The sequence below is a fragment of the Ictalurus punctatus genome, chromosome 17, assembly GCF_001660625.3.
Source record: "Ictalurus punctatus breed USDA103 chromosome 17, Coco_2.0, whole genome shotgun sequence".
Taxonomy (NCBI): domain Eukaryota; kingdom Metazoa; phylum Chordata; class Actinopteri; order Siluriformes; family Ictaluridae; genus Ictalurus; species Ictalurus punctatus.
This window is the reverse complement of record NC_030432.2, coordinates 7,631,046-7,658,316: the sequence shown is the minus strand read 5'-3', so window position 1 is coordinate 7,658,316 and position 27,271 is coordinate 7,631,046. Positions and strand designations below refer to the sequence as shown.

General features: G+C 36.8%; 2 protein-coding genes across 5 annotated transcripts in view; both read right to left on the bottom strand.

The window, feature by feature from the left end:
• zbtb16b (zinc finger and BTB domain containing 16b) overlaps window positions 1-18,534 on the bottom strand; it is a 44,539-nt gene extending 26,005 nt beyond the window's left edge. The window contains exons 1-3 of one of the 2 annotated variants that reach the window (XM_017491637.3): window positions 18,415-18,534; window positions 15,892-17,160; window positions 3,192-3,289 (exon numbers count right to left, since the gene is read on the bottom strand). In XM_017491637.3, coding sequence (XP_017347126.1) covers window positions 3,192-3,289; window positions 15,892-17,102 — 1,309 coding nt within the window. In that variant the 5' untranslated portion in view covers window positions 17,103-17,160; window positions 18,415-18,534. The remainder of the gene's footprint in view (window positions 1-3,191; window positions 3,290-15,891; window positions 17,161-18,414) is intronic. The other variant, XM_047161339.2, reaches the window with a different exon arrangement.
• A 4,290-nt stretch (window positions 18,535-22,824) lies between these two features.
• Window positions 22,825-27,271, bottom strand: part of ncam1b (neural cell adhesion molecule 1b) — a 112,657-nt gene continuing 108,210 nt past the window's right edge. For all 3 annotated transcript variants that reach the window (XM_017490150.3, XM_017490152.3, XM_017490154.3), the window contains 3 exons: window positions 26,161-26,277; window positions 24,434-24,973; window positions 22,825-24,318 (listed from right to left, as the gene is read on the bottom strand). In XM_017490150.3, coding sequence (XP_017345639.1) covers window positions 24,195-24,318; window positions 24,434-24,973; window positions 26,161-26,277 — 781 coding nt within the window. In that variant the 3' untranslated portion in view covers window positions 22,825-24,194. The remainder of the gene's footprint in view (window positions 24,319-24,433; window positions 24,974-26,160; window positions 26,278-27,271) is intronic.

The window sequence follows — 27,271 nt, the reverse complement described above, 5'->3', positions numbered from 1 at the left end:
CAAAGCAGCCTCCAGACTTTGGTGCAATTACCTTCCATCAAAACACTTTGTGCGGTGTGAAAAAATAGCAGCCTGGCATGTGCTGAATGCCAAATCAGGCCACTGGAGAAAGCTGCTTCAGCTACTTGGAAATCATAAGGATTTATAGATGGCAAATATGAATAGTGGACCAAGAACAGAATAGTTTGTGGGGTTAAGATTATCATTAAGATCTACACACAGAATTAAGTTAGGAATACAACATGGCAAGACAAGGCGTGCTCTTATACGAAAATAATCAAAACATTAAAAAATAAATAAAAATTAGCTGCTCTTAACAAATAAAAAGTATTATATAGTATTAAAATATCCTTCTTGTGTATTCATTCTACATTTATATACATGCTGAATACTTCAGTGGATAATAATTGCGTTGTGCTAAAATAGCATGAGTACCTGTTGGCTCTGAAATACTCATAAACATCGACCGCATTGTCTCATTATCCACAAACTTCTATCCTGTTTTCATTTTGACACACACAGCAAGGAGTTGCCAGGGTGCAAATGAGTAGGTCAAGTAAGCGAAAGTTTGACTGTATTTTGAACATTTATAGAACTTTAATGTGAGTAGCCTGAGGCAAGCAGCTGCAATGTAAAATGAACGGATTTTAAAGTTAAATAATTTTTAATAAGTTAAATAAACAAAGCTATTCACTCATATAACCTATTTGAGGCAAAATGTATGATATAATTGAGCCAGGTTTGAATATCATTTATCACACATATTTATGACCAAATAAGTTCCAGAAGAAATTAGTTATCTTTGAAGCTCCAATACCTACTGCTTACTGTCAAGCATATTTTTCCACCTTCTGTTTTAGCTGAATGTTTAGTTATTGTGACTGAGGCTTTTTTCTCCTTAGTGAATACATGTGACTCCATATCCATAATTTATAGGTATTTCAAAACTGCATATCATTGCAGTCCTACTTTTGTGACAATGGTCAATTAATAAAAAATTTATTCAGATGGAGACTGGCATGGAGACACACAGTGACACATCTTTTAACATATCCATTTAAAATTCTAGACACATACACATACACTGATCCACTGCATCATGCAGTAACAGCATTCAGCCAATACCACTGTTATCAAGTGAACCAATTCTCAGAAGGCCTGCTGTCCCCTTTTCTGTCTTTCTGTTTTCCCTCCCGCATTCTGTTTTTGTTTTTGTGTACTTAGGCCTCCTCCTCCACCCTCCTCCACCTTCCTCCCGCTTCAGTGCTTATGTCGTTTCAGAGAGCAGTGGCTTGGAGAGCACTCAAGTTTGATTAATTTAGGGATTTGGGTACAGTATGTTCCTGGACACACATCTGCGAGCAATCATAAACGCGGCGGAATGCTGGCAGAACATCCAGACCTGCAGGCTGCTGATGATGTCATCAGAGCGAGGGAAGAGCTGGCGCACCGCCAGTGATCTCAAAGCAACAGTGCTCTCTCAGACAGCCAGACAGATAGCGAGAGAGAGAGAGAGAGAGAGAGAGAGAGAGAGAGAGGGAATGTGGAAACTCAGAGAGAGCTTAGTCTGGAGTTCTGACAACAAATTCTTCACATATTTCTGATTCTTCTCTCTTTTGCACTCATGGTGTACATGAACAGGTGCAAGAGGAATCTCAATCATTCATTCAGCCTCTGACGTAAAACGTATCTGTTTTCTCAGTTTTATCTGTCCTAATCTGTTATAATGTATTTTCTCAGTGACTCTACTGTGTATTTCTTTTCTGTGTCTGGTTGCTCATTGTTTCACATTGTGTGTTTGTCCAGGATTTTTCACTGTTTATGTATCATTGTATTGTAAAGCATCCATAAGCTCTGGAAATGCACTATATAAATTAAACATATTATTATTCTGTAAATGCTTTATTCTACTTAGGGTCACTGGTATTTAAATGAGTTATTCCTTTATATTTTAGAGAAACAGAACAAACTTCATTAGAAAATGTGATGGAAGGCTAGAAACATAAGTTACTATGGGAGCTGATAAGATGACATGAAATAGAAAGTTGCCAAGTGAAAAGGGAGAGTACATTTACTTCAATCTTTGATGATGTCATATAAGATCCTTTAATGAGATTATAATAAGTATAATAAAAAATAAAAAACATTATTTTTCCAAATAATGGCATTTTACACAATTTTGGTAGCTCTTCACTAAGAATCATGAATTATGATTTCAGCTTGTCCTGTAGAAAAATATAATGTATATCACTATTATAGTTAAGTTAAGTTAACTATTATATACTATTATATACAAACCATACTGTTATAGTTAACTATTATGTTATAGTTAAGTCCAGAACAGAAAGAGACCTACTGATATAATTCATATTGCACACAGCTTAATATTGTTTTTAAATAAAACAAACAAACAAACAAACAAACAAATGAACAATCAAAAACCCTAAATCATAAAGTTTCTCTTTACTGCTATGGTAATATCTTATGTTGTCCCTTTGGAACTCTGTATTACAGTATTAATGGTGTCCTCATTCCTCTCTCACCTGACTGCCTCCTGCATAATGAAGCTGTATTTAAAAGCACAAATGAACCAATTAGCATGAAAAACACCATGAAATCCATGCCACTGGGTTTCCCTGACATACCAATATGGCTTCATACTTCAGGTTAGGTCTGAGTTTGAAGTTTGTACCTTTTATTATTAATTCTAATAATTTAATTTAAAAAATTTAAACCACCCTTGTTTGTTTGTATTTGTGCAAGTTTCTCATGACGTAAAGTTTTAACATACACACCTTCACTGTGTACACTGTACATAGTAACATCTCCAGTTGCCTTAAATGGACGTCTCCCAATTTCCCAATGTATAAACCAATGGATGTTTACCAGAAATTAAGACGGATGGGACTGACCAGTGACACACTAATACATGCTACCAGCTTGACCAAAGTGCAATGTTCTATCTTGTGTAAATATTTTACGTAACTGAATACCACAGAAAACTGAACGCTACATGACAGACCCCGTGTTCATCTGATGCTGGGGAATAAGAATGTTAATGTTAACCAGTTGATTCAATGTTATCAGTCTCATAATGAATTACTGCTCATTATCATCTTTTAAACTGACAGTTATCCCAATCTATTAGTGAAATCCTGAGTACAGTAATGGTGTGTTATAGTGTGAAGTACCTGAGTGTGACAGCATGTGCATCCTCAACCGTAAGCTATCCAAAAAGTGTTTTCCACAGAACTCACAGCCAAAGGTTTTCATGTCACTATGCAGTTTCCTGAGGAGAGAACAAAGCAAGATGTACTGCATTACAGTCACTGGAGTAATATTACTGGGATAGTGGGATAGTTTATTAAAGCCATTAGTAGTCTCATAAGGATACATTTTGCCTGAATATATTTGATCACACTGAGACTTCGTAAAAGAAATGTACCAGGTAACTGGAAAGTAAAACTGAATGAAAGTGCATTGCAGCTAATGAGTTCACGCTAAACCTCATCATTTACAAATGACTTGTCTATGAATCACATTCGGAATGAGCTTTTTTAACTGTAGAAAATGGAGTGTCAAGGTTTGCCATAATCAGTGGAACAACAAATTGTTACGTCCTTGCAATTTAACATGTTTACAGTAGATCTTTTGTTAATTGTTTTCTTGCAGATGGAGAATTGCAGAGCAAAATGTATGTCTCAAGTTGATGAAACAAGTAAATGTCTAGGCGAATTAAGAATGTTTAAAACAAAAAAGCACCAATATCACATTCTCCTAAGAAAGTTGCTCTGTAAAGGATAGCAGTGCTTAATAACATAATAACTTTTATTTACATAACCTTTATTACAGTGTATGAAATGATATATACAATGTACTAGCTAGTAAATACAATGCATCTACAAAATACAGGACTAAAACTAAATATAACATTTAGTTATATCTGTTTTATTTAATATTAAGCTGAGATTATGTGGAGCATCTGCCATATAGGTCCCAGTGAATTAGCTGTTACCATAGAAAAGATAACATATTTCAAAAAGCACATTAATATACGCATACATTAATATGCTTGCACATATGTATATTAATATTTTAAAAATTAACATATGTGATTTGTCTTGCAGCCAACAGTGCTATCAGAGCTTCTGTTATAGAATATTAATCAACACCTTCTGACCAATCAGAATACAGAAATCAACATCGCTGTGCTAAAATATACTCTAATAGTTCACTAATTGTTGATTGGGTTTGCATGTGCCCCCTCCCCCCACTTTTTTTATTTTGTCTTGAAAACTTAACAGCAGCTATGTAGCATTAAGCACTACCAAAAACCCATAAATGGTTTACAGTGTTCCTATGAAGTTGTTTCCGTTATACATGCATATTTAACTGCACAACAGCAGAATTTGAAATGCGACTTGATGGAGCTACTACCGGACTATCTTTGTAACTGCCTAATAAAGTATTAACCATCCAAACAGAGTGACTTGATGGTTTGATAGAAATGGCAAGATTTATCAAAATTAAAACAAATGCTTTAGAGTCAGCCTGGACAAATATGTACAGTCAATTTTAATAGAGTAGTTACAGCTCTGGAAAGCTTGTTAAGAAAACAACATCAGGTCCCTATCCATGTCAGACCATTTCTAATCTGTCTCATTTGTTCCTAATATTTGTTTCAAATTGAATATGTGTAATGCTGCTGAAATACTGGGTAGCATGGTCTGTTTATCTGAGTGATGCTATACATATCAATGACTTGCCTCCACTACGCCAACCCCATACCCCCCCCCCCCCCCCCCCCCCCACTGCAGCCCTTTCATATGAATTCCAGCCACACACCCAGACACACTGCAGGCGCGTGCGCCACATATCCGAGCAGCAGGCTGTGGCCGTAACCTTTATTCCTGGTAGATTATTAGTGCCATATAATCAGTATCTCCAGACCACTGACAGACATGCACAGCATGCAATAATGTGACAGAATTCCCTCTGTTTCTGAAAAAACTTATTGGCTGTCGGCCCAGGGAGACAATGACTTGAAGGAATTAGTAGAATCCAATCGCATGCATTAACAAAGTAATATTTAGTTTTTGATATATCACCATTATTACATCCTCTGAAAAGCAGAAAGACAAATGGCTACAGATACCACGTACTATATGTGCTTCTTATGTACACTTATATGCACTTAAGTCAAACACCTAGAGTTCTTTTGTGTTTTATTATGTTTTAATCACTAATATTGCCAGACCAAAATAATACAAGATAGTAAAATAAAAAAATTGTTAAATTGGTTGTTCTCACATCCTGATGGGACTCATGAGACTCAAAATGAGTGCATTTTAAAGGCAGACCCACTTTGATGGCAAACCCATTAAACATACATATAAAAGACTCACAGACAGTAAGATGAGTATTAACATTAATAAACAATGAATACATATGTGGTGCAAATAAAAAACACCTATTAATTGATAGATTTTGGCCTTTTCTGATTTGATCATTTATATATTTATATTGTCATGTAGAACTTTTCACAATATACTAAACATTTAATAACAAACATTGTTACAACATGTAATAAAAAACATTAGATGATACAAAACATAAAAACATAGCAAACACTACATGATGTCATCTGATTAGTCACATAATGGTCACTGTACATATATACCTCATTTTTACATATATACATATATATATATATATTATATGCATTTGCAAGTTCTCGATCATGTCTGGGGAGACACATGGTTACATGTAATTTTCCACTGCAGAGATGATCAGCTGTCCTTCCTGTCTCCTTAGCTTACGTGTCTTACATTACAGACATTGCGGTTTATTGCTCTGGCACATCTCAGTCCACTTCTGCTATCTTTGTTAGATTTTCTAATTTTAGAGTATTTAAAATGAGGTAATTTAAACAAAGATGGTCAAATATAGTGTTTAAAAACTTTGATTGGCAGTGATTGTGCCACAGCACAAGAGTCTTAAGTAGTTTGTCACTTCTACTTTGTCTGACACTTCCACTTATAAACAATTTTTACTCAGCCACAGAGAGCACAGCAGTATAAAAGCTTTAAAAACTCTGCAAGGGTCCACTTAAGCAAAAGATAATCAAAGCAAGAGCATTGACGCTCAAAAACACAGAGAACTACCTGTTAAACAACATCCTGGGCAGAAACCAATATTATTTCTGCATATTTTTCACTCAGCACTGGCCATTAAAAAAAAAAAAAAAAACTACAATGAAGGTTCAGTTACCTGGAATGGAGATCTGCAAACACTGCTGAAATATTATGTAGATAAAAACAATCCAAGGATGAATGTAAGAGGGAGAACACAAAGCTTATGAATACACATGGCACTGACTGTTCGTTCAATCACTCGGAGGAAAAACAATTCCAGCTGGACTGAGAAAAACAAATGTGAAAAGATAATGGTCCATTAGTCTCTACAGGCCGTTGTTACACATTCCCATTAAAATTCAGACATTAAAATGTCTACTTTCTCTAAGGAGACAAATCGTTGAACTGTCTGTTTGAGACAGGGGTGAGAGCTTGTGCTTCTGGAGTGGGCCACTAGAAGTGGCTTTGATTAATGGCAGGCCGGGCCCTGCTGGAGCACCTTTCCCACTGAGAGAGCAATTCCAGAAGTGATGTGTGCTGAGGGATACTACAGCTCTGCTGAATTACCAATGAGAGTGCTGTAAGAGAGGCATTTCCAAAAACTGCAGCAAAAACTTGGAGACTCAAAATAAAGCCACTGACCTTGTTGATGCCATATACATGAAGGAAATATAAAATAAACTATCCCCATCACCCTGGACTATTGTATATATGGGGTGGCCTAGGAAAGCCCTTCATGATTGTGGGTGTTCATTTGTGATTTCTGACAATGGCCTTCGTAAGACATGTCAGGTTGATGTGAAGCTGAATGGTTGTATTATTTATTTGATGTTTTTCTTTCATCAGTAATAAAAGTTTAAATACTGAAAACCCTTCACATGGTCAGACTTTGGTGAATCATGATAACAACTTACAGCTTAGAATAATTTTTTTTTTTTAAATGACATTAAATGCCACTGTCATCGCAGTGCAAATATTTGCAAGAACAGCTAAGATATATTTTAAACAAGTTTACAATTGACTAAATATTTGTATTTAATATTCTTTTTTTTTTTTGGTGTAGCATAACATGCTATAACATAAAATGCTACAACAATTTTTGATTTCTTGCATCACGGTAGAATACTAGTCTATCATCACTATCAACACAAATTTTATGCAATTCCTGTAAGATCAATAGCACAAAATCCAACACACACAACTGAACAGTTAGAAAGACTGTGGTCTTATAGTAAATTAAATGAATTGAAAAAGATTTTCTGGATAACTCCTTTGCCCTGTGTTTACAGTGGGAGATTTGTGAATGGGTTTCTCTTGTAAGAGAGACCTGATAACCAGTACAAAAATTGTCTGCAGATTATCTTTGTTCTAGGAGCACAGTTACCTGAAGGCATTGTCAGAGTGAGAGTTTCATAATAACTCTCCCACAGAGGAATGGGTCTGCTGAGCCTCAGAGCAAACTTCAGGTTCGATTGTAGGTGTTCATTTGCGATTTCTTAGAATGGCCTTCCCAAGGCCTTAAATGCTATGTTCGTGTGAAACAACAGAAGTGTGTCTTATTCTTTTATGTTTTCCTAACCGTCAGTATTTGAGAGTGTGAACAAAAGCCACAATGCATGTTTATTTATTTATTTATTTATTTATTTTACTTTGAGACATCACTTTCCATTATGTTTCAAATCAGTGGCTTTGTGCTATCCATAGCCCTTAACAGAACAGTTACGCAATACTGGATTAATAAAGATGGATGAACAGGTGACTATAATGTCTAGTGAGTCATCAAACCATACAAGTTCCTCAGTCTTAGTAGAAAATGCTATTTTTACAAGGAAGGTTATGAGATGTTTTTATTCTTAGTTGCCTATCAGACAAGTTGATTCGGCGGGTTAGTGGCCACTAGTGTTTTTTTCTTCTCTCATTAAACAACAAGAAAGAAAAAACCCAACTACATTAATTAGCATTCATCGATGACCGTTATCAAAAATAAGGAACACACAGGTATGTGGAAACACTGACCAAACTAAACAAAATACATTCAGCACAAAGACATAATCATATAACTGTATACTACATGCAGTCACAACGCAGTTAAACATGTCGAGAAAATATAAGGATGTTAGCCATACTTGAATAATGTCTTCTTCATGTAATGTAAAGAGAAAGCACCACAGCCCAAAAGTGGCCAGTGACTTGCTGACTTTTTGTTAATGGGTACTACCTCAGACACCTTCTTAGAAATGTATAATGAGTCATTTCCCTAAACAAGAATTTGAGTCTGTATTAATGCACTTAGGCAATTAGCACACTATACTTACATTGCATTACATTAAATTACATTACATTAATCTTTTTAATAAACCTACAGTCATCTGGATTGGTTGAGACTGGACAAGGTTCTCACAATTAAAAAAAAACAGCAAGTGATTAGCTGAAAAGATACCCTATGTCTCACCACTGAGTCCAAAATTTTCATGTTATATGTATATTCTTATGTGGTTGCTTGAAATGTTTCTCAAAACCTAGAGATGAGGAGATACACACATATATAAATTCCCAACAATATAACAGTCCATAGTAGCAGCGTCAGACCAATCACAGTAGATGTAAAGCCTCACAAAAACTTAATACAGACAGGGTGTTGAAGCCCTTGAGAATGTCTGCTTCTATAGAAAACAATCCCAACTACCACCTGATTGATTTAAAAATAAACTCAATACTTCTGTGATTTTGCCACGTTTATGTTTTCTGGCCGATAATTAATACTGAGCATTCAGTATTAAAACTATCACATTCAGCTTAGATATAAGATATAAGGCTGTAAGATGCTCTTCATAAAGACATCCATTAGCTCCTAATGAAGAATTTCACCTGAAAAAGAGTTCTACATAATATGTCAGTAAAATCAAATAACTGTTCAAAGTAAATCTTATTACAGGCAATTACTTTAAATGATAATATGAGTTGCTGCATTAATTCACAAATTAGACTGCTGAAATAACACAGTAGAGTCTTTTAATAAGCTGACGAATAGTAAATGCACTTAAACACAACAGACATATAGTAGCTACATTGGGGGATGAGGTAGATGGGATGCTAGAAGATGGGATGCTAGAAACAAAACAAAAAAAACTAACCAGATATGAACCTAACTCATAGACACTTCAACCAAATTAACATGAAATCTTTGAAATGTTTGCTTATCATTCAGCATTCTATCATTTTTATCATATAAGGTGCATACAGTGCCCTCCACTAATATTGGCACCCTTGGTAAATAATAAAGACAAATTTTCACAGCTTTCTTTGCTCATATTTACCAAGGGTACCAATATTAGTGGAGGGCACTTTATGTTTTACTTTTATTTTCCTTCATTTTCATTTACATTTTATTAACACTGTTGAATTCTCTGATTGTTCGAAAGTGTGGATTTTTTTTTTTATAGCAGCAGCTCTGACAATAGTGCCATCTATAATTCCAATGATATGTTTCCATAGTAACAGCTAATTTATTTTAATCTAAGACCATTAGAAGTTTTGCTGTCCTGTTTCTCAGTAACATGACAAGCTTCCTTCTATTTTCCCTTTGATTATTTGAATAATTTGCCTTGTAAATGCATACATGGATACATGTACCTAAAAAACACTATTACTATGATGAGGCATATGTATACCATGGCTTTCAAATTAAATTGATGAATTAAAATTTTATTGAGAACAATCCATGAACTGAATTAACAGTAACTGTATCCCCCACATCTACCTTCACCACACACACACACACACACACAGAGAGAGAGAGAGAGAGAGAGAGAGAGAGAGAGAGAGAGAGAGAGAGAGAGAGAGAGAGAGAGAGAGAGAGAGAGAGAGAGAGAAAAGAGGGTTTGAGCACAAGAAACAATTTTAGAAAAGGGATAAAAACCACCATAGGGGGGCCAGAGGTCAGTGGTTTGACCTGACCCCATAGGAGTTGACCTGTAATGCTTTTCAGTTGAGATAAGGCCTGAAAGCATCCTGTGTGTGACTGATAATATGCTCAGGGGAGACAATGCGATACAGGAGGACTTAAATCTTGACCAACAGGATTCCAGAGGTTCATATAGATGACACAGATTTAAAGATCATTCAATAGCCATAGTCTCTGGACAGGCAAAGGGTTGCTACTAATGAAGCATGACAAAGCAAACCCTCCCCCTTTACAGGTTTTTTTTTTTTTTGTAGGTACATCTCCTTACAGGTTTCTAAGGCCATCCACTAATGACTAAAAGGTTATTGATTAGTTCTCCATGTGACAAGACTGTCTACTGTACTTATACTCATACCTGAGCATTATGATTTGTGTGTGTATGAGTCAAGCAGTGTATCCTCAAGGTATCCTCTTTGCCACACCTATAGTCTGTGCAAAAACTGACACAATCGTCTATCTACTTGAAATAGCATGTATGCTTTTGGCTTAGAGTTGTGATTCTAGAGCACAGATGGATAAGTTGAGTAAACAAAAGAATGAAAAGAAAAGCCACAGTTAAGAGGACAATGAAGCATCTCTCATGCCCCGAGGGGGTCCGAGAACCACGGTATGTTTCCCAGCATTAACAAAAACCAGCAGCGAGAACAGAACAGAGCTTCAGTCTTGTGGTTCCTTACTTTACATGATTACTGATTAATCAAACTGGCCAAACTAAGCCTAATTCCATTTTACTGTAAATACACAAATGACTATAGTAAATATGTGCACTGATCATTAGCTGCTCTCTCTTTCTGACCCTCACCAATCATCTGCAAGGCAAAAGAGATTCCATAGCTCTTGAGTTGTGTTGAGTTGAGTTGCAGAATCCCCTGCAAACACAATGAACTCATCTGTTTGGCTTCCAGGATTGTATTGTGAGTTTACATCTCAACCACATTAAACCCACTCAGTGAAAAAGCAGCTCTACTACAAAGCACAAATATATACATCAAGAATAAGAGCATTAACTGCAACCTTATCTTTTTTCATGTAATTTAACAGGGATTTGTGTTGGTCGTGATAAAGCATTTTATTGGTACATCACTTTTTCTACATGTTGGACCTGTGTTATTGATTTTGTGACCTTAGAATTTTATGATTTTATATGGATGAAGAGTTGTTTTGAGATATTTGGGCAATACTCTAAAATACTGAAATTAATATTTACAGCACAACAAGGTCTAAACCTAATTCATTATTCAAATTCTGAGACATTTAGAAAATTTATTTTGAACAATGACCAAATACAAATAAAACCTTATTATTCCATAGGATCAAATACTGTTTTATAAGGTTCTAACAATTATTAACTCCTTAATAATCAACATAATATAGGAAATAGTTGGTAATAAATTCAGCAGAGAAAGAAATGTTGAGCCTTAGTAATCATATATTGTAATCATTGTAATCATATATGCTTTTCAATAGTTTTTATTTTGTCAGAAGTTTTTCTATAAGACTTTTTAAAACCTGACATTGTTCTACCAAGATTTAACCTTGAAATATCATCACTTCAGTTGACCGGATGCCAAAATTGATTCACCAGCAAATCCTATATGAGGCCAAATATTGTTTGAAAAAATAATGTTGCTCCTTAATACTGAGATACAAGGACAAACTACTTAGATGTGGACCTGCATTTTCTTCACTATATTTTAAATGTGTAAAGGGGTATAAATTGTTTTATTTCTTATGCACTGTATCCTGTCTGCAAAGCAGTTTTCTCTATAGATACAATACAGAATAAATGAATGAATAGTAAGGTTGCCGAGACTGCTTGCTGAATAATGTGTGCCTCCAAATATTTGTACATATCTTACAACCTTGCAAAATCAGGCTTCAGAATTTGAAGAGGTCAATGCCATTTTATAAGAATAAATTTAAATATTGCAGGTTCAACTTGTATACCGTGGGGCAAATAAGTATTGGACGCGTCAACACTTCTTTTAGTAAATATATTTCCAATGAGGCTATTCATGTAAAATGTTCACCAGATATACTTTAGTATTAACTAAAGAAATATGGAAATATAAAGAATTCACAACATTAAAGTCCATAAATATAAAAACATTTATGTGTAATACAGTTGAATGACACAGGAAAAAAGTATTGAACATGCTAAGGAAAAGCAGTTCTCCACGGCAAGGTAAGGCAAGGAACCAGCTGGAATCCATAATTAATTACACCCCTTATCTGTGCAAATTAATATCAGCTGGGTTAGTAAATTGATGGGTAAATGTAAACAGCTCTCCCAAGACCTTTGCAACCTTAGTGTTGCAAAACAAATTGATGGAATCAGATATAGATGTATTTCAAAACTTCTGAATCCTCCAGTAAGCACCATTGGGGCCATTATCCACAAGTGGAAACAACATCACTCCGTCATCAGCTGGCCATGAACAGGAGCTCCTCGCAAGATTTCTGACCAGGGAGTCAGAAGAAAAGTCAGAACAGTAGCCCAAGAGCCAAGGACCACTTGGAAAGAGCTCCAGAAACACTTGGAGGCAGCAGGTGCCATCATCACAGAGAAAACAATAGGTAATGTGCTCCACTTCTCAATGTGTTCACCCCGCAAGACTCCATTACTAAAGAAAAGGCATGTCAAAGCTCGTTTAAAGTTTTCTACAACTCATTTGGACAAGCCGATGAAATACTGGGAAAGTGTAGTCTGGTCAGACGAGAGCAAAATTTAACTTTTTGCCTCTCATATTACACACCATGTTGGGAGAAGAAATGGCACTGCACATCACCCTTAAAACACTATACCAACAGTGAAGTTTGGAGGTGGAAGCATCATGGTGTGGGGCTGTTCTTCATCGCATGGTACTGGTACACTTTATCTAATTGAAGGAACGATGAATGGAGCCCTTTAATGGGAGATTCTTGAGAAGGATCTGCTGACATCCACCAGGATGATGAAGATGAGATGCAGGTGGACTGTCCAGCAGGACAACGGTCCAAAGTATACAGCAAAGGAAACTCTCAATTGGTTTCAGAGAAAAAAAATCAAGGCGTTAGAATGGCCCAGTCAATCATCTGACATGAATCTAATTGAAAAAGTTAAAGACAATTAAAGACAATATGTTTAGAAGAATGGGCCAAAATCACACCTGAATTCTGTGGGTGATTAATTTCTTCTTACAGCTGTCATTGCAAACAAGGTTTCTACACATATTAAATAAATTTCAGTTAATGTGTTCAATACTTTTTTCCTGAGTCATTACACTTTCTTACACATAACTTTATTTATGGAATTTAAGGTTGTGAATTCTTTATATTTCCAGTTTTCTTGAGTTCATACAGATGTCTGGTGAAAATTTTTATGTGACTAGCCTCAGTGGAAATATATTTACTGCAAAAAATGTTGACTCGTCCAATACTTATTTCCCATACTGTAAATGGGCTAGCAGGGGTAAGCTTTTAAACATAAAAAGACATCAATATAAGTTTTCCTGTTTAGCATTTACATCAGAATATTTGCTGTTAACAAAGCTGATTCTTTTTGTGCAACCAAGCACAACTGCACCAACAATGGTCATAAGAAAAAGCACATGTTTTTTTTTCTTAGTATGGAGAAGCAAGGTTGGGGCTGATTTCTTTCTAGCCCAGATCGTCAGACTTAACTCTTTTACAGTGGTCCTCTTGTACCTCATATGCTTTTACGACTGTATGCATATCAAATGGCATTTCAAGGTAACCATCCATCAAAGCAAAAGTTCATAAGGGGTGTTTGCTTTTAGTTTCTCCTAGATGAATATTTTCACAATGGTAAATACATAAAGCATATATTTCTGTCCTATTCTCTTGCCTTTGTGTTTTGATAACAGGAGTCCAGAAACCTGGGCAGGTGTCATTGGGTTCAGTTTGTTTGTAGTAATAAATAAAAAGGAGTATCAGGTGTGGTGCAATCCACACACACACACACACACACACACACACACACACACACACACAATACAGCCTATCTGTATCACAGAGCTATGTAGGGTTATCAAGCTTGCTGATGAATAGTGATAGGCACAATGTCTTCTGTTTGACAGACATGGGTTAAGCTACATGACTATCTCCCAAATCCAAAACACATTATCCAAATCCAAAGCACAAAAGCCTTTGAATATTATCCATTTTTGGTGTAATGAGTACCAAAGAAGACACACAGCAACTATTTCAATAATCATCAAAAGTAATTTTTTAGAGTGACATAATATTATGTTTTGGATTAAGAAATTTGAATTCATGTATTCATTTTTCAATGAAGGATTTTTTTCCGAAATGGAGTTTTCATTAGTAACAAGTTACAGCAAATTTAAAATGGTGTTTATTCAGGTAAAAATTAGTTGTTCTAACCAGTGGTGTCAAACTCAATTTCTGCCCATCCCATAATGTCATTTATGAGTGCCTTCCATAAACTGTAAAGCTATAAAATGCAATACTTCTATCAGGTTACAGCTCAGCAATTAAGACAGATGACTGCTAGGCAATATAATTCATTATACTGATTAATGCTGTTTTTATTTACCAATCGTTAAAAATAAACAACATTTAAGGAAAGACACTACAGGTTAAAAGCAACAAATCTGGTCAGTTTAAACAGTTTTTTTTTTTTTTATTTCAGTTTTTTGATCAATTGAAATAAATTTCCCAAATTGTTGATTATTGTTAGATTTTATACTGTAAATGGCATAAACTAATTTTAATAACAGTGCATGGTATTTTCCTGATTAAATAACTGAGATTTCGACAAATGTTTCTGCAAAAGGCTTTCTCTTCAAAGTGTCTTCACAGTCAAATGAAGCCTCATTTGCACAAACAAACATAAACAGGATTTTTTAAAATTCAATACAAAAAAATACTTGTAAGAATAACAGCAACCACCTGGCAAAGACTGACTATGAAATCTATTGTTTTTTTTAAAGTTGTTTTTTAATACTGTATTCAGCTGTAATATCTTGCCTTAAAAAGGACACACACAAAAAAACCTAATAAGACTCACTCTGTCCTTCTGTGATGTTGCTACTGTCAACACCTTGATATGTGCAAAGGCCATTTAAATTCTCAAATACTCAGCTCTGTTGTGAGTCAAGTTACAAAAATTAGCTTTGTCTCATAATTTTGTCTCAAAACATATTTTAATGACTGCCATAGCTTTCATCACAAATTTCAGCTAAGAACAAACAGATTCTCTGTCACCCAGGTCTCTAAAGAGGGATGTTTTAAGAGCGCTGTGGTTAGGGGTAGCTGCAATAAACATCCTGTGTTTTATGCAGAAGAGGAGTTACCTTGAGATGGGAATTAAAGGCTTTTATGTGCTAATGACAGATACTGTCACTTATTTTAATGCAGACCCATAATCTCCCAAGATCTCAGACTTCTAATCAATAATAAATCATTAAAACTGGATTAGTAGGTAAACAGTGGGTTTATAATGCTGAAAAATAATTATCCATTCTGAAAGCCTTTTATCAGTGTGGATGGAAAAATGGATGGATGGATAGACCGACTGACAGAAGGACAAGTGGGTATGTGGATGGTTGGATAGGTATACAGGAAGTAACTGCGATGTACTTCGGTACAGATGCTGGATGTAGTAAAAGTTAAGTATAGTACAAAAAGCTTCCAAAAAAGCAGTATGTTTCAGACAGAGGCCCTTCTTCAGCTAAGCAAGCAAAGTGTTTCTGTGGCTGTCAGAGGTGCAACCAGTAGATAGATAGATAGATAGATAGATAGATAGATCTAATACAGATTTTGCCATACCTGTGTTGCTCTGCAGTCTCATTGTCCAGCATCTCCATGTCACACACACTGCAGCGTTCCCTCTGGCCCTCATGCTTTGCACCTGCTGTGCAATTGCTCAGTTTGCTGAAAAACTCCCGCTGAATGAAGCTCTGGTGGAAGAGCCCACCATAGGTGCCAAAGTCTGCAGACATAGCAAGGGTGGGTGGCATGTGCAGAGATGAAGCCATAGATACAGATATGGGCAGCATGCTTTCATTCTTATGGTTGTACAATGCTGCAAAATGTCTCTCAGCCAGACTGGCAACATTTGCTGGTCCCACTTGGCTGGTATCTCCATATGATTCAGGAACACCGTCACTGGAATGGAGCTCCCGAGCACTAGTGATGACGGTGCCTCTTGTGGGGGTTCCCGGAGTGCCTCTATGCTGTTTGGACTCACTGATCCCATCACCATTTCTGGAAGAGCTACCCTCGTGGGCACCCTCCTCATCTACATGCATCCTTTCAGTCTTAATCTTTTCCAGCAATGGAGAAGAGTTTTCTTGGGGGAAAGTGAAACCTTGTTGCACAGTCCCTGTCAGGAGAGACTGGCCAATGCTCATCAGACTCTCTACAGCAGCCCTTGTGGGGCTGATGGTATTAAGGCCCACTGGTGCTGACACTAGCGGCTTCTTGTCAACCATGTTGCCCGGGCCCAGTCGATGGCGGCCAGCAGAGCTGTAGTTGCCCTCCTGTATGGAATGTTTTTTGGAGATGAAAGTGCTCTTTAAATATTTCATCCGACGCTCATCATCATCTTCTGTGCCATTCTCGTTCGTGTTTATGTCCATGTCGTTCTCTTCAGAAGACTGAATGGTCTCCAAGATCTTCAGACACTGCTCCTCTAAGTACTCAATCTCCAGAATCTCTGCAGCATATAGTAGGTCATCTAAATCTTCAAGTTTAGCCTGGAGTGTGGCAGTATAGGCATATTCCAGGATCTGCTGGAAGGTCTTTGGTGAGAGGAAATCCAGAGTGTAGTGTTGGCTGTTTCGATGGAACAGAATCTCAAACATCTTGCTGACACATGCCAGCACAGTTCTGTGGGCATGGAACTCCTGGTTGTCCACCATAATGACTACATCACACAATGTCCCCGACAGACGCATCTGGTTAGCCTTCTGCAGGAGAGTTGTGGGGTGCCCAGGGTTTTGGAGATGGATCACACCCATTTTAGTCAAATCCATCATAGCAGCATTAACCAAACCATGTCACAGCTTTGTCCTCTTGCTTCTTACGTCTTCTAATCTGAGAGCAAAGGGAAAGCTCTGTTAATCACTGTCAAACATTCTCAGTCAAGGTTAAAAAAGACTAAAGTAAACAAACAGCCCATGTTTAAAATTGATTTTAGCTACCTGTAGTGCTAGGGTAAATATTTTAATGGCATGAATGACATCTTGAAAAGGAGTAAATAGAGCTCTCAAGACAGTTGCAATTATGAAGAATTTCAACGTTTATGAACAATTGCACAAGTTAATGAACAATTACACAAGTTAATGAACAATTACACACTAAACTGAAGGAACAGGACGTACTTGAAAGGGACGCATATGATTGCAGCCATTATATGATAATATATTTTTTTATTTTTTTTTAAACACTGAGGTTGCATGAAGAGGCGTTTTAAATTAAGACAAACGTAACTCTGAAAGACGCAAATCAACAGATGTCTGACACGCTGACCGGCTTCGTTATCTACATCTGATTTTAAGTGCTATAATTTCCTAAAACACGTCTCATAATTGATGTCCTTATGAGAAGCGAAGACAGCTATGAGACACTGACCATCACAGCCTAACTCTCAAATGTATCTAGCTGTGCACGTGCAAAGAGGAACCGTAAACATGTTTTTAACCAAGCTCTCGGGGTCGAGCAGAACGCTGTAAAAGTATCCGATCTCATCTCAGAAATAACATCTCGTGTCCAGAGATATGCATGAGGAAGCAACACTTCGCATGCCATGCCACAGGCAGAAACGTGCCATTCATGCTGCACTGTTCCCATCCCATCCTACTGATCCTACTGCATGGGTCTTACTCCTCATTCATCAGGCACAGAACACCAAAAGAGATCAGAGATAATAATGAGGGTCGTAATCTGATAAACGACACCAGATTATATCAGCAGCAACACTGAATCAACAAGATCACCTGCCTGCACGAGCACGCACGAGCCCAGTGATGGCACATAACTGACAAGTTGCAAAAATAACAGCAACATCAATAATAATAATAATAATAATAATAATAATAATAATAATAATAATAAACTGTTGCAGCATTGGCTACTTTATCTGATTTAATTCAGTGCTTGTACATTTTGTAAAAGTAATTAATTACACTCGCTGGATGTTTCACAAATGCCGAGCGGAAATGTCTGAAGTGTTTCGTGACTTTAATTTGATCGCGCATTGTTATTATAATCTCCAACTGCTGATCGCGGTAAACAAACAAACAAATACGTAAAAGTAGACAATAAAGAAGGAGCGTAACTCTGGCTTACCCCGATGTCCGCGCGTGATTCAACAGCTGTTTATTAAGGCGTTATGAGCTCAGCGCGCGAGCCAGCTAGATTCACAGAACCCGCTTCACGCGCACAGAGTCAGTTCTCGGCCAGCCAACCAGCGACGATGAGTGACGTCAGGACATTGAGTCACTATGCGTTTAAAACGCGGGTCGGAGTGGTTGTGCGGAACTGATGGGTCATTAACATGGACATTTCAAGTTATAACGGATATAAAAAGTCTACACACCCATGTTAAAATGGCAGGTTTTTGCGATTTAAAAAAAAAAAAAAAAAAACCAAGATAAATCATGCCATAACTATTTCCACTCTCAGTGTGAAATTACAAGGTATAATACAACTTAAGTCAAAGCAATCAGAAACATTTTAGGGAAAAATAGGAAAATTAAATAACTTACCATAACCTAACCTATAACCCTAAACTAATACTTTGCTTAAGCACCTTTTGATTTTATTACACCACTCAGTCTTTTTAGGTAAGCGTCTATCAGCGTGGCACATCTTTAACTTGATAATATCTTCCCACTCTTTCTTGCAAAAACATTCTAGAGCCATCAAATTGTAAGGGCATCTCCTGTGCACAGCCTGCTTCAGGTCACCCCACAGAATTTTTGTTGTATTCAGGTCTGGGTTCAGGTTAGGTCATTAAAAAACTTTGATCTTCTTTTGGTGAAGCCATTCCTTTGTTGATTTGGTTGTATGTTTTGGGTCATTGTTGTGCTGACATTGTTGTGTTGTTAGCAGACACCTGAATGTTTTGCACTAAAATCAGCTGGTATTTGTAGCTATTCATGATTCTTTGATATTCTTTGATAAAAGCCCCATTTCTGGCTGAAGAAAAGCAACCCTAAAGCATGATGTTGCCATGACTATGCTTCTCCGTGGGTATGGTGTTCTTTTGGTGATCTGCTTTTTTTGCTCCAAACATACCTTTTGCAATTATGGAATTATTATACCTTTTGTAATTGGTCTCATCAGACCATAAGACATTTTGCCACATGGTTTGGGGTGATTTAGTTGAGCTTGATGTTTTCTTTTTCTTTTTTTTTTCTTTTTTTTTTTGTGAGAAATGGGCTTCTGTAGAGCCCCCTACCTCATAGCCCATGTGAAGAATTGTTGTCACATGCAGAGAGTAATCAGTACTTGTCAGATATTCCTGCAGCTTCTTTAATATTGCCGTAGGTCTCTTGGCAGCGTCCCTGATAGGTTTTTGTCTTGTCCTTTTATAAATTTTGGAGGGACTTCCTGTTCTTGGTAATGTTACTGTGGTGATCCATTTTCTCTATTTGTTGATGATGGCCTTTATGGTATTGAATAGTATATCTAATATTTTGGAAATTCTTTTATACCCCTCTCCTGATCAATACCTTTCAACAAGTGAGATACCATGCATGCTTTATAAGCTTTTTGTCAGGTGAAACCAAGAATATGTGAAGAAAATCCTACAGAAACAGCTGATCTTAATTTTTTAATCAGAATAATTTAATAATGTGAATGGTTCATTCTTAACACAGCCACATACCCAATTATAAAAGGGTGTGCACACTTATGCATGTTATTATAACTTTTTAATTTTTCCTTTTTTTCCATAAAATTATTGGTTTCACTTTTTCTGATTGTTTTCACTTAATTTTTATACGTTTTATTTTTTCATTGAGGCTGGAAAAAATTCTGACATTTATCTTGGTTTAATTTTTGTATATCACAAAAACCTGCCATATTAACAGGGGTGTGTAAACTTTTTATATCTATTGTATTTGTATACCTACACTGAATATGATTACAAACCGGCCAGAGTTTCGTTAACCCGAGGTCAAAATAACACAGTGTTAGGGCAAATTTCTAATATATGTTATTATTTTTTGTTAAAACAATTTGTGGGACCACGATCACACACAACAACTATAGATGTATCAACCATACAAACTTACATATTGTTAAATTTTAGTAATAAATATAGGGGTCTTGTATTTGGAATCTCTGTGTTTCTAAGGTAAGAATTTTGGGTATAGTCCATGTGAACGTGCATAACTTTATGGCCTTGTGCGATGGTGCCCTGCCCCCTATTCCTTACAAACTGAAATAGGCAGAACAAAATCCTGTTCTCTCCAGGTGGCACAGTGTTGCAGTGAGTAGTGTCCAGAATCCCCAGTCTGATCATTGGCTCGGGTTACACACTGTGTGGAGTTTCATATATTGACCCTGTGTCCATCTGGGTTTCTTCTGGGCTCTTCAGTTTCCTCCCACCTTCCAAAAACATGCCAGTTAGTGGAGTGGATACACTAAATTACCACCAGGTGTAAATGAGGCGTTTTACAATACTGAAAATATTTCATCACTCCTCTGAGTGGTTTTTATCAGTGCTACTCTATAAGACAAGACTTATTACATGACTTTTAAATAACTTAGATGACTGAAAACCTTCACAACACTTTAGCCAATTTATTTAATTCAATTCAATTACATTTTTATGTCACTTTGTTAATCATGTCACAAAGCAGCTTTACTGAAATCTGGATGTACATTTAGATCCCTAATGAGCAAGCCAAAGGTAACAGTGGCAAGGAAAAACTCTCTGAGATGACTTCAGAAGAAACCTTGAAAAGAACCAGACTCAATAGGGAACAAAACCTCTTCTGGGTGACACCAGATAGTGAGAAAATAAATCATTACTCGTCCATAATTATATACTCTGAAGTCAACCATCTATGTGTGATGTTGAAAGCATGTTCTGTATGAGTATCAGTTCCGTAGGTATGTGTCTACAATTCCCAGGTGAAATTATCCACTGAAGAAAGGGTGATATTGAGTATTGGGCATAAACTGTGTTTGGGAAGGGAAATTTTAAGAGTATCCATGTAGGAGCATCTACAGAAGCAGAAATTGAGTCACAAGTGCAGAAGCTTCAATCAGAAAAAGTAGACATGCCACAGAAGTAGAAGTGTGTCAGGATCAGGTACTGGCATTACATCAGACAGCAGGAGTATACATATAGCTTGACACATATTTTCAGACAAAGTAGCTCAATGCACAACGGAGCTCAATGCCTTTCTGCTGTCTGCATACTTGATGAAACTCTGATAAAATGCCTTCTAACTTTTGAAAATATCCTGTATGCTACAGTGGATTCGGTGGTTCCTTAAGGTCCACCAAAGGGAAGCAGTGTGTTAGTGGTCACAGTGTGATCCTGTGTGTTGATCCTGTGTATATGTGTGTGTGTGTGTATCCTAGTCAGCGTACAGCAATGGCCTCTTCAACCCTCTCAGCCCGAAATCTCTGATACAGAAGAAAACAAGCAGCAGACCTATTTTAATTTTGTTCGTTTCGGAGAAGACAATCCCACGCCCCAGTTCACTGATCTCAAACAGCAATCATGCTACATAGCTCATGAGAAATAGATTATATGAGAAGATCTTATGACTTATGCAAAGACAGTGAATTTAAAGCTCTAAAGGCTTTTTCTGTCATAGCTACAGAAGTCTCACTGATCTGTTTGTCAGTGATGGTGGCAACCTGGTGCAATTCATTTACAATTTTGTAAAATATTTGGTGAGTATGAGTTGAGAGAAGAATTAAAGAATTAAGTAGATTCATTTGCCATGTAGTTTTGGTAGTGTTTTTTTTAACACCACCTGTTAACAAACCTGTTGTTTAACACCAGTGGCTCTCAATGTGGGATCTAGGAAGCATGTCAAAGGTCTGTGATATATGCCACAGCAGAAGAAATCACATCCCTCTATCATCAAAATTATTATATTTATTTTTGAGTTCCTTTAGTTATTAGCCTGGTCAGTTGTATTCAATGGGTTTAATCCAAACCTCAAGAACTGAAAAAACAAGTAGGCCTATAAATAATGCCAACTTGAACCTAATGTGTTCTGTAAGAACATTGAGGAATGAAAAGCTCCATGGCTCTATTAAAATAATAATATTATTAAAAACATTTAAATAATGGGCCTAAAATTTGTAAATCTGTACTAAGTGGGTACCTGGAATTTATTTTACAGTTAAAGTGGTTGGGAAAAGGTTGTGAACCCCTGCTTTCACACCATGTGTAGTTTATCAAAAGGTCTCAGAAGACAGTGCTCCTCCTGGAGACACAATTTTGGTTTCATAAAGCACAACAGTGACATCTGCTGGTCATCACTGGAACAGTTCACTAACTTTCTCCTCCAGGTTGATGGAGAAATTTTGGTTGAGGTGAATGAAGTTGAAGAATCAAGATCAGGACTACAGTCTGAACAGATTTACAGATTATCAGACATGCTTCCCTTCCAGCACTAGATTTTTAAACCCTTGTAGGTATCAGGAGCCTACATGTCTCCTGGATCACAAAATAAAAAAAACCCAACAGAAGACAATACAGACAATTCAGAGAAAGTAGACTTGCATTTTGATTAGTTTAATCAAAATGTGTTAGAAGAACACAACTTATAACATGTTTTTTTTTTTTTTTTTTTTTTCTTAAGCATAACAGATTAAAGCACAGTTTTACTCACTGTCCCACATTACTTCCCCATTAGACTCCATCTCAGAAACACAAGGTACACTGTTTGGTTAGACTGGCTTTGAGTATATTGAAAGTGGGGAAATTAATAATAAATATATACCTTGAGCACGGATAGTTACACTTTTCTTATTTGTACCCCAGAGACTGAATATCTGCTGTTGGATGGAAATATATAGCACGCTGAACACCAAAAGTCAACCTACACACAGCTCTGGGCATGCACATATAGATCAAATCTGCCATCTGTGCCCTACACTTTTCTTGGAACATTGGTGATGGGCTAGCAGACACTCATGCAATTGGTAGTGGAGAATCAAGAACACTTTAAATGATAGGAGTGTCATATTGATCCTCTTTTACACAGACAGATGTCAGTTTACATAATGCTATACCAAAGTAAAATCAGCCACCTTTAGCCATTAAGCTATGCAGATATTCTCAAAAACTTACAGAATACACAAACACAGTGCACAAGCTTGCAGTCAGCTGTGTAATACAAATGTTTCACCCAGAGGTACACGGTATAAAAATGGTCAGATTTCACTTAAATTAGAATTTGCGCTAGTATGTTTTGGAAAAAAAATAAATAAATAAAATCCCACTTGTCAGAGAAGTATTAAGAATAACAATAATAAACATGTAGCTGTGAAATAACAATATAAATGAATCTGGTGATTAGAAGACCACTCATTCATAGCGTTTCACTGCATTATATGTAGTACAGTGGGTTTTACATTACATCTTCAAACACAATGGTTAACAAACAAATACAAACAAGAAACAAAACCAGAATGTAAACAAGATTTGCAATCAAACTATTAAACAAGACTAGCCCTCAGAAGACGTAGATTAAAAAATAGGAGTAATCATTTCCATTTAAACAAAGTAATATGCAAATAAAATAAAAATATAATCTGGACTATTAGCAAATATGTGCTGTGATTCACCTGAATGCAAGATGCCTGTTTTTCATAAACACCCTCTATTAAAAATATCAAACTTGGAATTTGCAGCCAACTCAAGGAAAAGAGCAACAAAGATGCTTTGAGGTTTTACTTCATTTAACAGAAACGAACACAAAATGGAAAAAGGCATACATACATTATGTACACCAGATTTCAGTCTTAAAAATGAACAAGCTTCTGATACGCTTTGTTGTTTCAGAAACAAAAGATCATTAAGGGCACTGTAGAAAGAACATTTGCGTGTTCATCGTGACGTTGCCGCTTTCGTCTTTGGGCTTGCCGGATCATGCCTTAATCTCAGAGGCGTTTGCTTGCCATATCGCATTTGGTTCTGCCAGTTCTTCCTGCTGGACCTTCTTCAGCTCGTCTTCCTCATCTCTAATCTCCTCCTCCTCCTCTAGGACTTTTCTGTTATAGAGAATTACTCATTACAAATAAGCATGAAAGCGAGGCAAATGGACACAACTAACACAACATGGACTAATATACTAGGATGACAGTGGACATTTAGAGAGAGCCATACTCGTTTTGTGGAGTCGATGGGTCAGTAGAGGCAGCTGTAGCCAGAGAGTGTAAGCCATCCTGTGGGAAATGTGTTAGTGAGGCATCTCCATCTATTTGGAGCTCAAGATCCTCTGAGGAGGGATGAACACCACTGATCTGTGGATTAGTGACAATCGTTCTGGGCTGTGGACTTCCTAAAAGCATTGGCTCTGCGTCCAGATCTCGGGCTTCCTTCTCTGTGCTATGAGCAAGAGAAGGTGGAGCCTGAGTGTCGATTTCTGCAGATTTAATTTGACCAGCTGATTGGATACTGGTCTGAGAATCAGCCAGATCGACTAAGGGAGGCTCAGATGAGAGGAGTGAAGTGTCTAAGGGCTGGGAGGACGTTTTAGGGGTGGATTTGGGCTCAGAAGGAGGAGCTGTGAGGCTGGAGGTGAGAGTGGTGCTCTCACTAACAGGGCTGCTCTGACTGAGGTCAAATGTGTCAGTGACTGTGTCTGAGTTGGTGGCCAAGGACAGGGGCAAATCCACCACAGTAGACGCGACTTCTGTTTGTCGCCTGTAGAGCAGAGAGAGAGAGAGAGAGAGAGAGAGAAAGAGAAATGCTAGTCACTTCAAGCATGATGAAATTAAATATAATAATGACTGTAATGCGAGTTTGGTGAAGCAGCTATTAACAAGAGGTGGATCTATTGCTTAACAAAAAAACAGATCGGTCACATGGAAAAAGTAAGTACAGATGTGGCTTTTAAGAATGCATGTTGTTTCACAAGGTTTCATGCGATTCGTCATGTGTGATCACACGGCACACTGCAGGCAAGCTTCTTAGAATTTCAATTAATTTGATGTGCTTCACACAGTAACCACCAGGTGGCGCATGGAACAACATACTGTATCTGAACACCTAGTACACTGAAAAAATGGAATGTGTGGTCGGTTAGATTTAAGAAAAAAAATATTATGTATGGTTTATACACAAATATTATGTTTCTCCTCAAAACTTATGCTAAACCTAACTTGAACAAGTTTCTAATGACAAGATTCAATTAAAGAACAAAAGTTTCCATTTTAGTACTTTGAAGAAGGACATTCATATTTACACATGCACACATGAATCGACTTTCTACACTGAAAAGATATGCGTATTAAATCAGAACATTCAACTGAGTTGAGGCTTGAACCCCAGCCATTTTAATTTAAATACTATAGTTATTGTAACTACTACCTGACTTGATCACGCTTACTTTGTCTTCTTGTATATACACACACACACCACAAAAAAAGAGACAGTAGAAGAACCAAAAGAGCAGGGTTACCAGGTTCTATGTATAATGATTATGTATTGCAGAAATATAGTACAAATCAGAAATGCACACCAGTATTTACATACCGCTTCCTACAAAAAGATTCAGGAAAGGAATTTGCATGCATAACACGCATTCCCTATGTCTGAACATTTCATGTCATTTTGTGCTTCTGTGAGCTGCCCTCTACATTAAATAAAAAATCTTTAGTTTGCACACACATAACTGTTTTGGTTCGTTCTAGTTGCACACACCTAATCTGAAGCTTTTTGTCAAAAAAACAAAACAAAAACAAAAACCAACAACAAAAAAAACAAATACTCTGCCTATTGTTAGTATCTGTATTCATATTTGTTTAGGACACATCATCCGTTTAATCCCAATGTATTCAGATTCAGTTATATCCCTACAGTGTGCATCACACCAAAAAGGACACACTTACTCTGGCTCAGTAAGGGGCGTGGTCTCATTTGGCTCGGTGTGTCCCCCTACATCATGGTTGGCTGTGAGCCCATCCTTTTTCCTCGTTTCTACAATGGGCTCTTTGGAATCGTCCTTCCTGTGAGGAGAGAGTCGCAGGATAATTTATAGCAGCAAATCTTTTCATGCAGATTTCTGCAGATTTGGATGCAGATTTCTTTTTACAATTTTACAACTTAACAGAAGTAATAGGAATGAGAAAAAAGTCATTTCCCCCCAAAATTATTAATTTACTTAATTCCTTTTTCATTTTGTTGCTGCATATTTTACTGGAACATTTTTTTTTCTTTTGCAATTATTCTTTTAATTCTGTCTTGTGACATATTCATAACTCTTCAGTGGTTTTTATAAGAAGGTCTACACTGTGAATGTGTATTAATTAAGTGGAATTTGGAGCGATAAATCTTCTAACCCTTAGCAACACATGTTCTATAAACAATGGTGTTTCAATTAACATGGCTGGACAGTCTGTATTAGTATTACTTTACTGCTAAGAGTTCTAATAAGTGGCACTACAAGTTCCTGGCTGAGCATTTCCTTTTAAAATTAATTAGTGAAACATCTTAGAGGAACCTTTACTAGGGAATTAGTAAGAGGAAGAACAGGGTCGACCCCTCTGCTATGGGTGACAGCATGGCTCATGAATACATTTTAGCAGTCATTGACTGATATGGTAGTAGCTTTTAAAGGACACTAATAGAAAAAACACATTTCACATTGGCAAATTTGAAAACAAAGATTGAAACCATCATGTCGTGCCAATTGTCAGTCTACTCATATAATATTTAATTCATGTTTAACTGGAGTACTGATTTGAATAGTTAAACAAACTATACCTAAGAGTAACAACGCCCTTACCTGCAGTAAACAGCTAAAATAATTTTTTTGAGAGGTGGTGTTACAGAGCATGAGTAGTGAGTAGATGAGTTCTGTATTTGTTTGTCCACTGCAGTACATAAGTAAGGAATAAAAGACAATAGGACATGCTGTTGTAGGAAAATAAGTGGTGTGAGTGGCCACAGTGGTGTGATGTGGCTCAGTGTAATGCACAGTTACTGTTACTACCCTCAAGT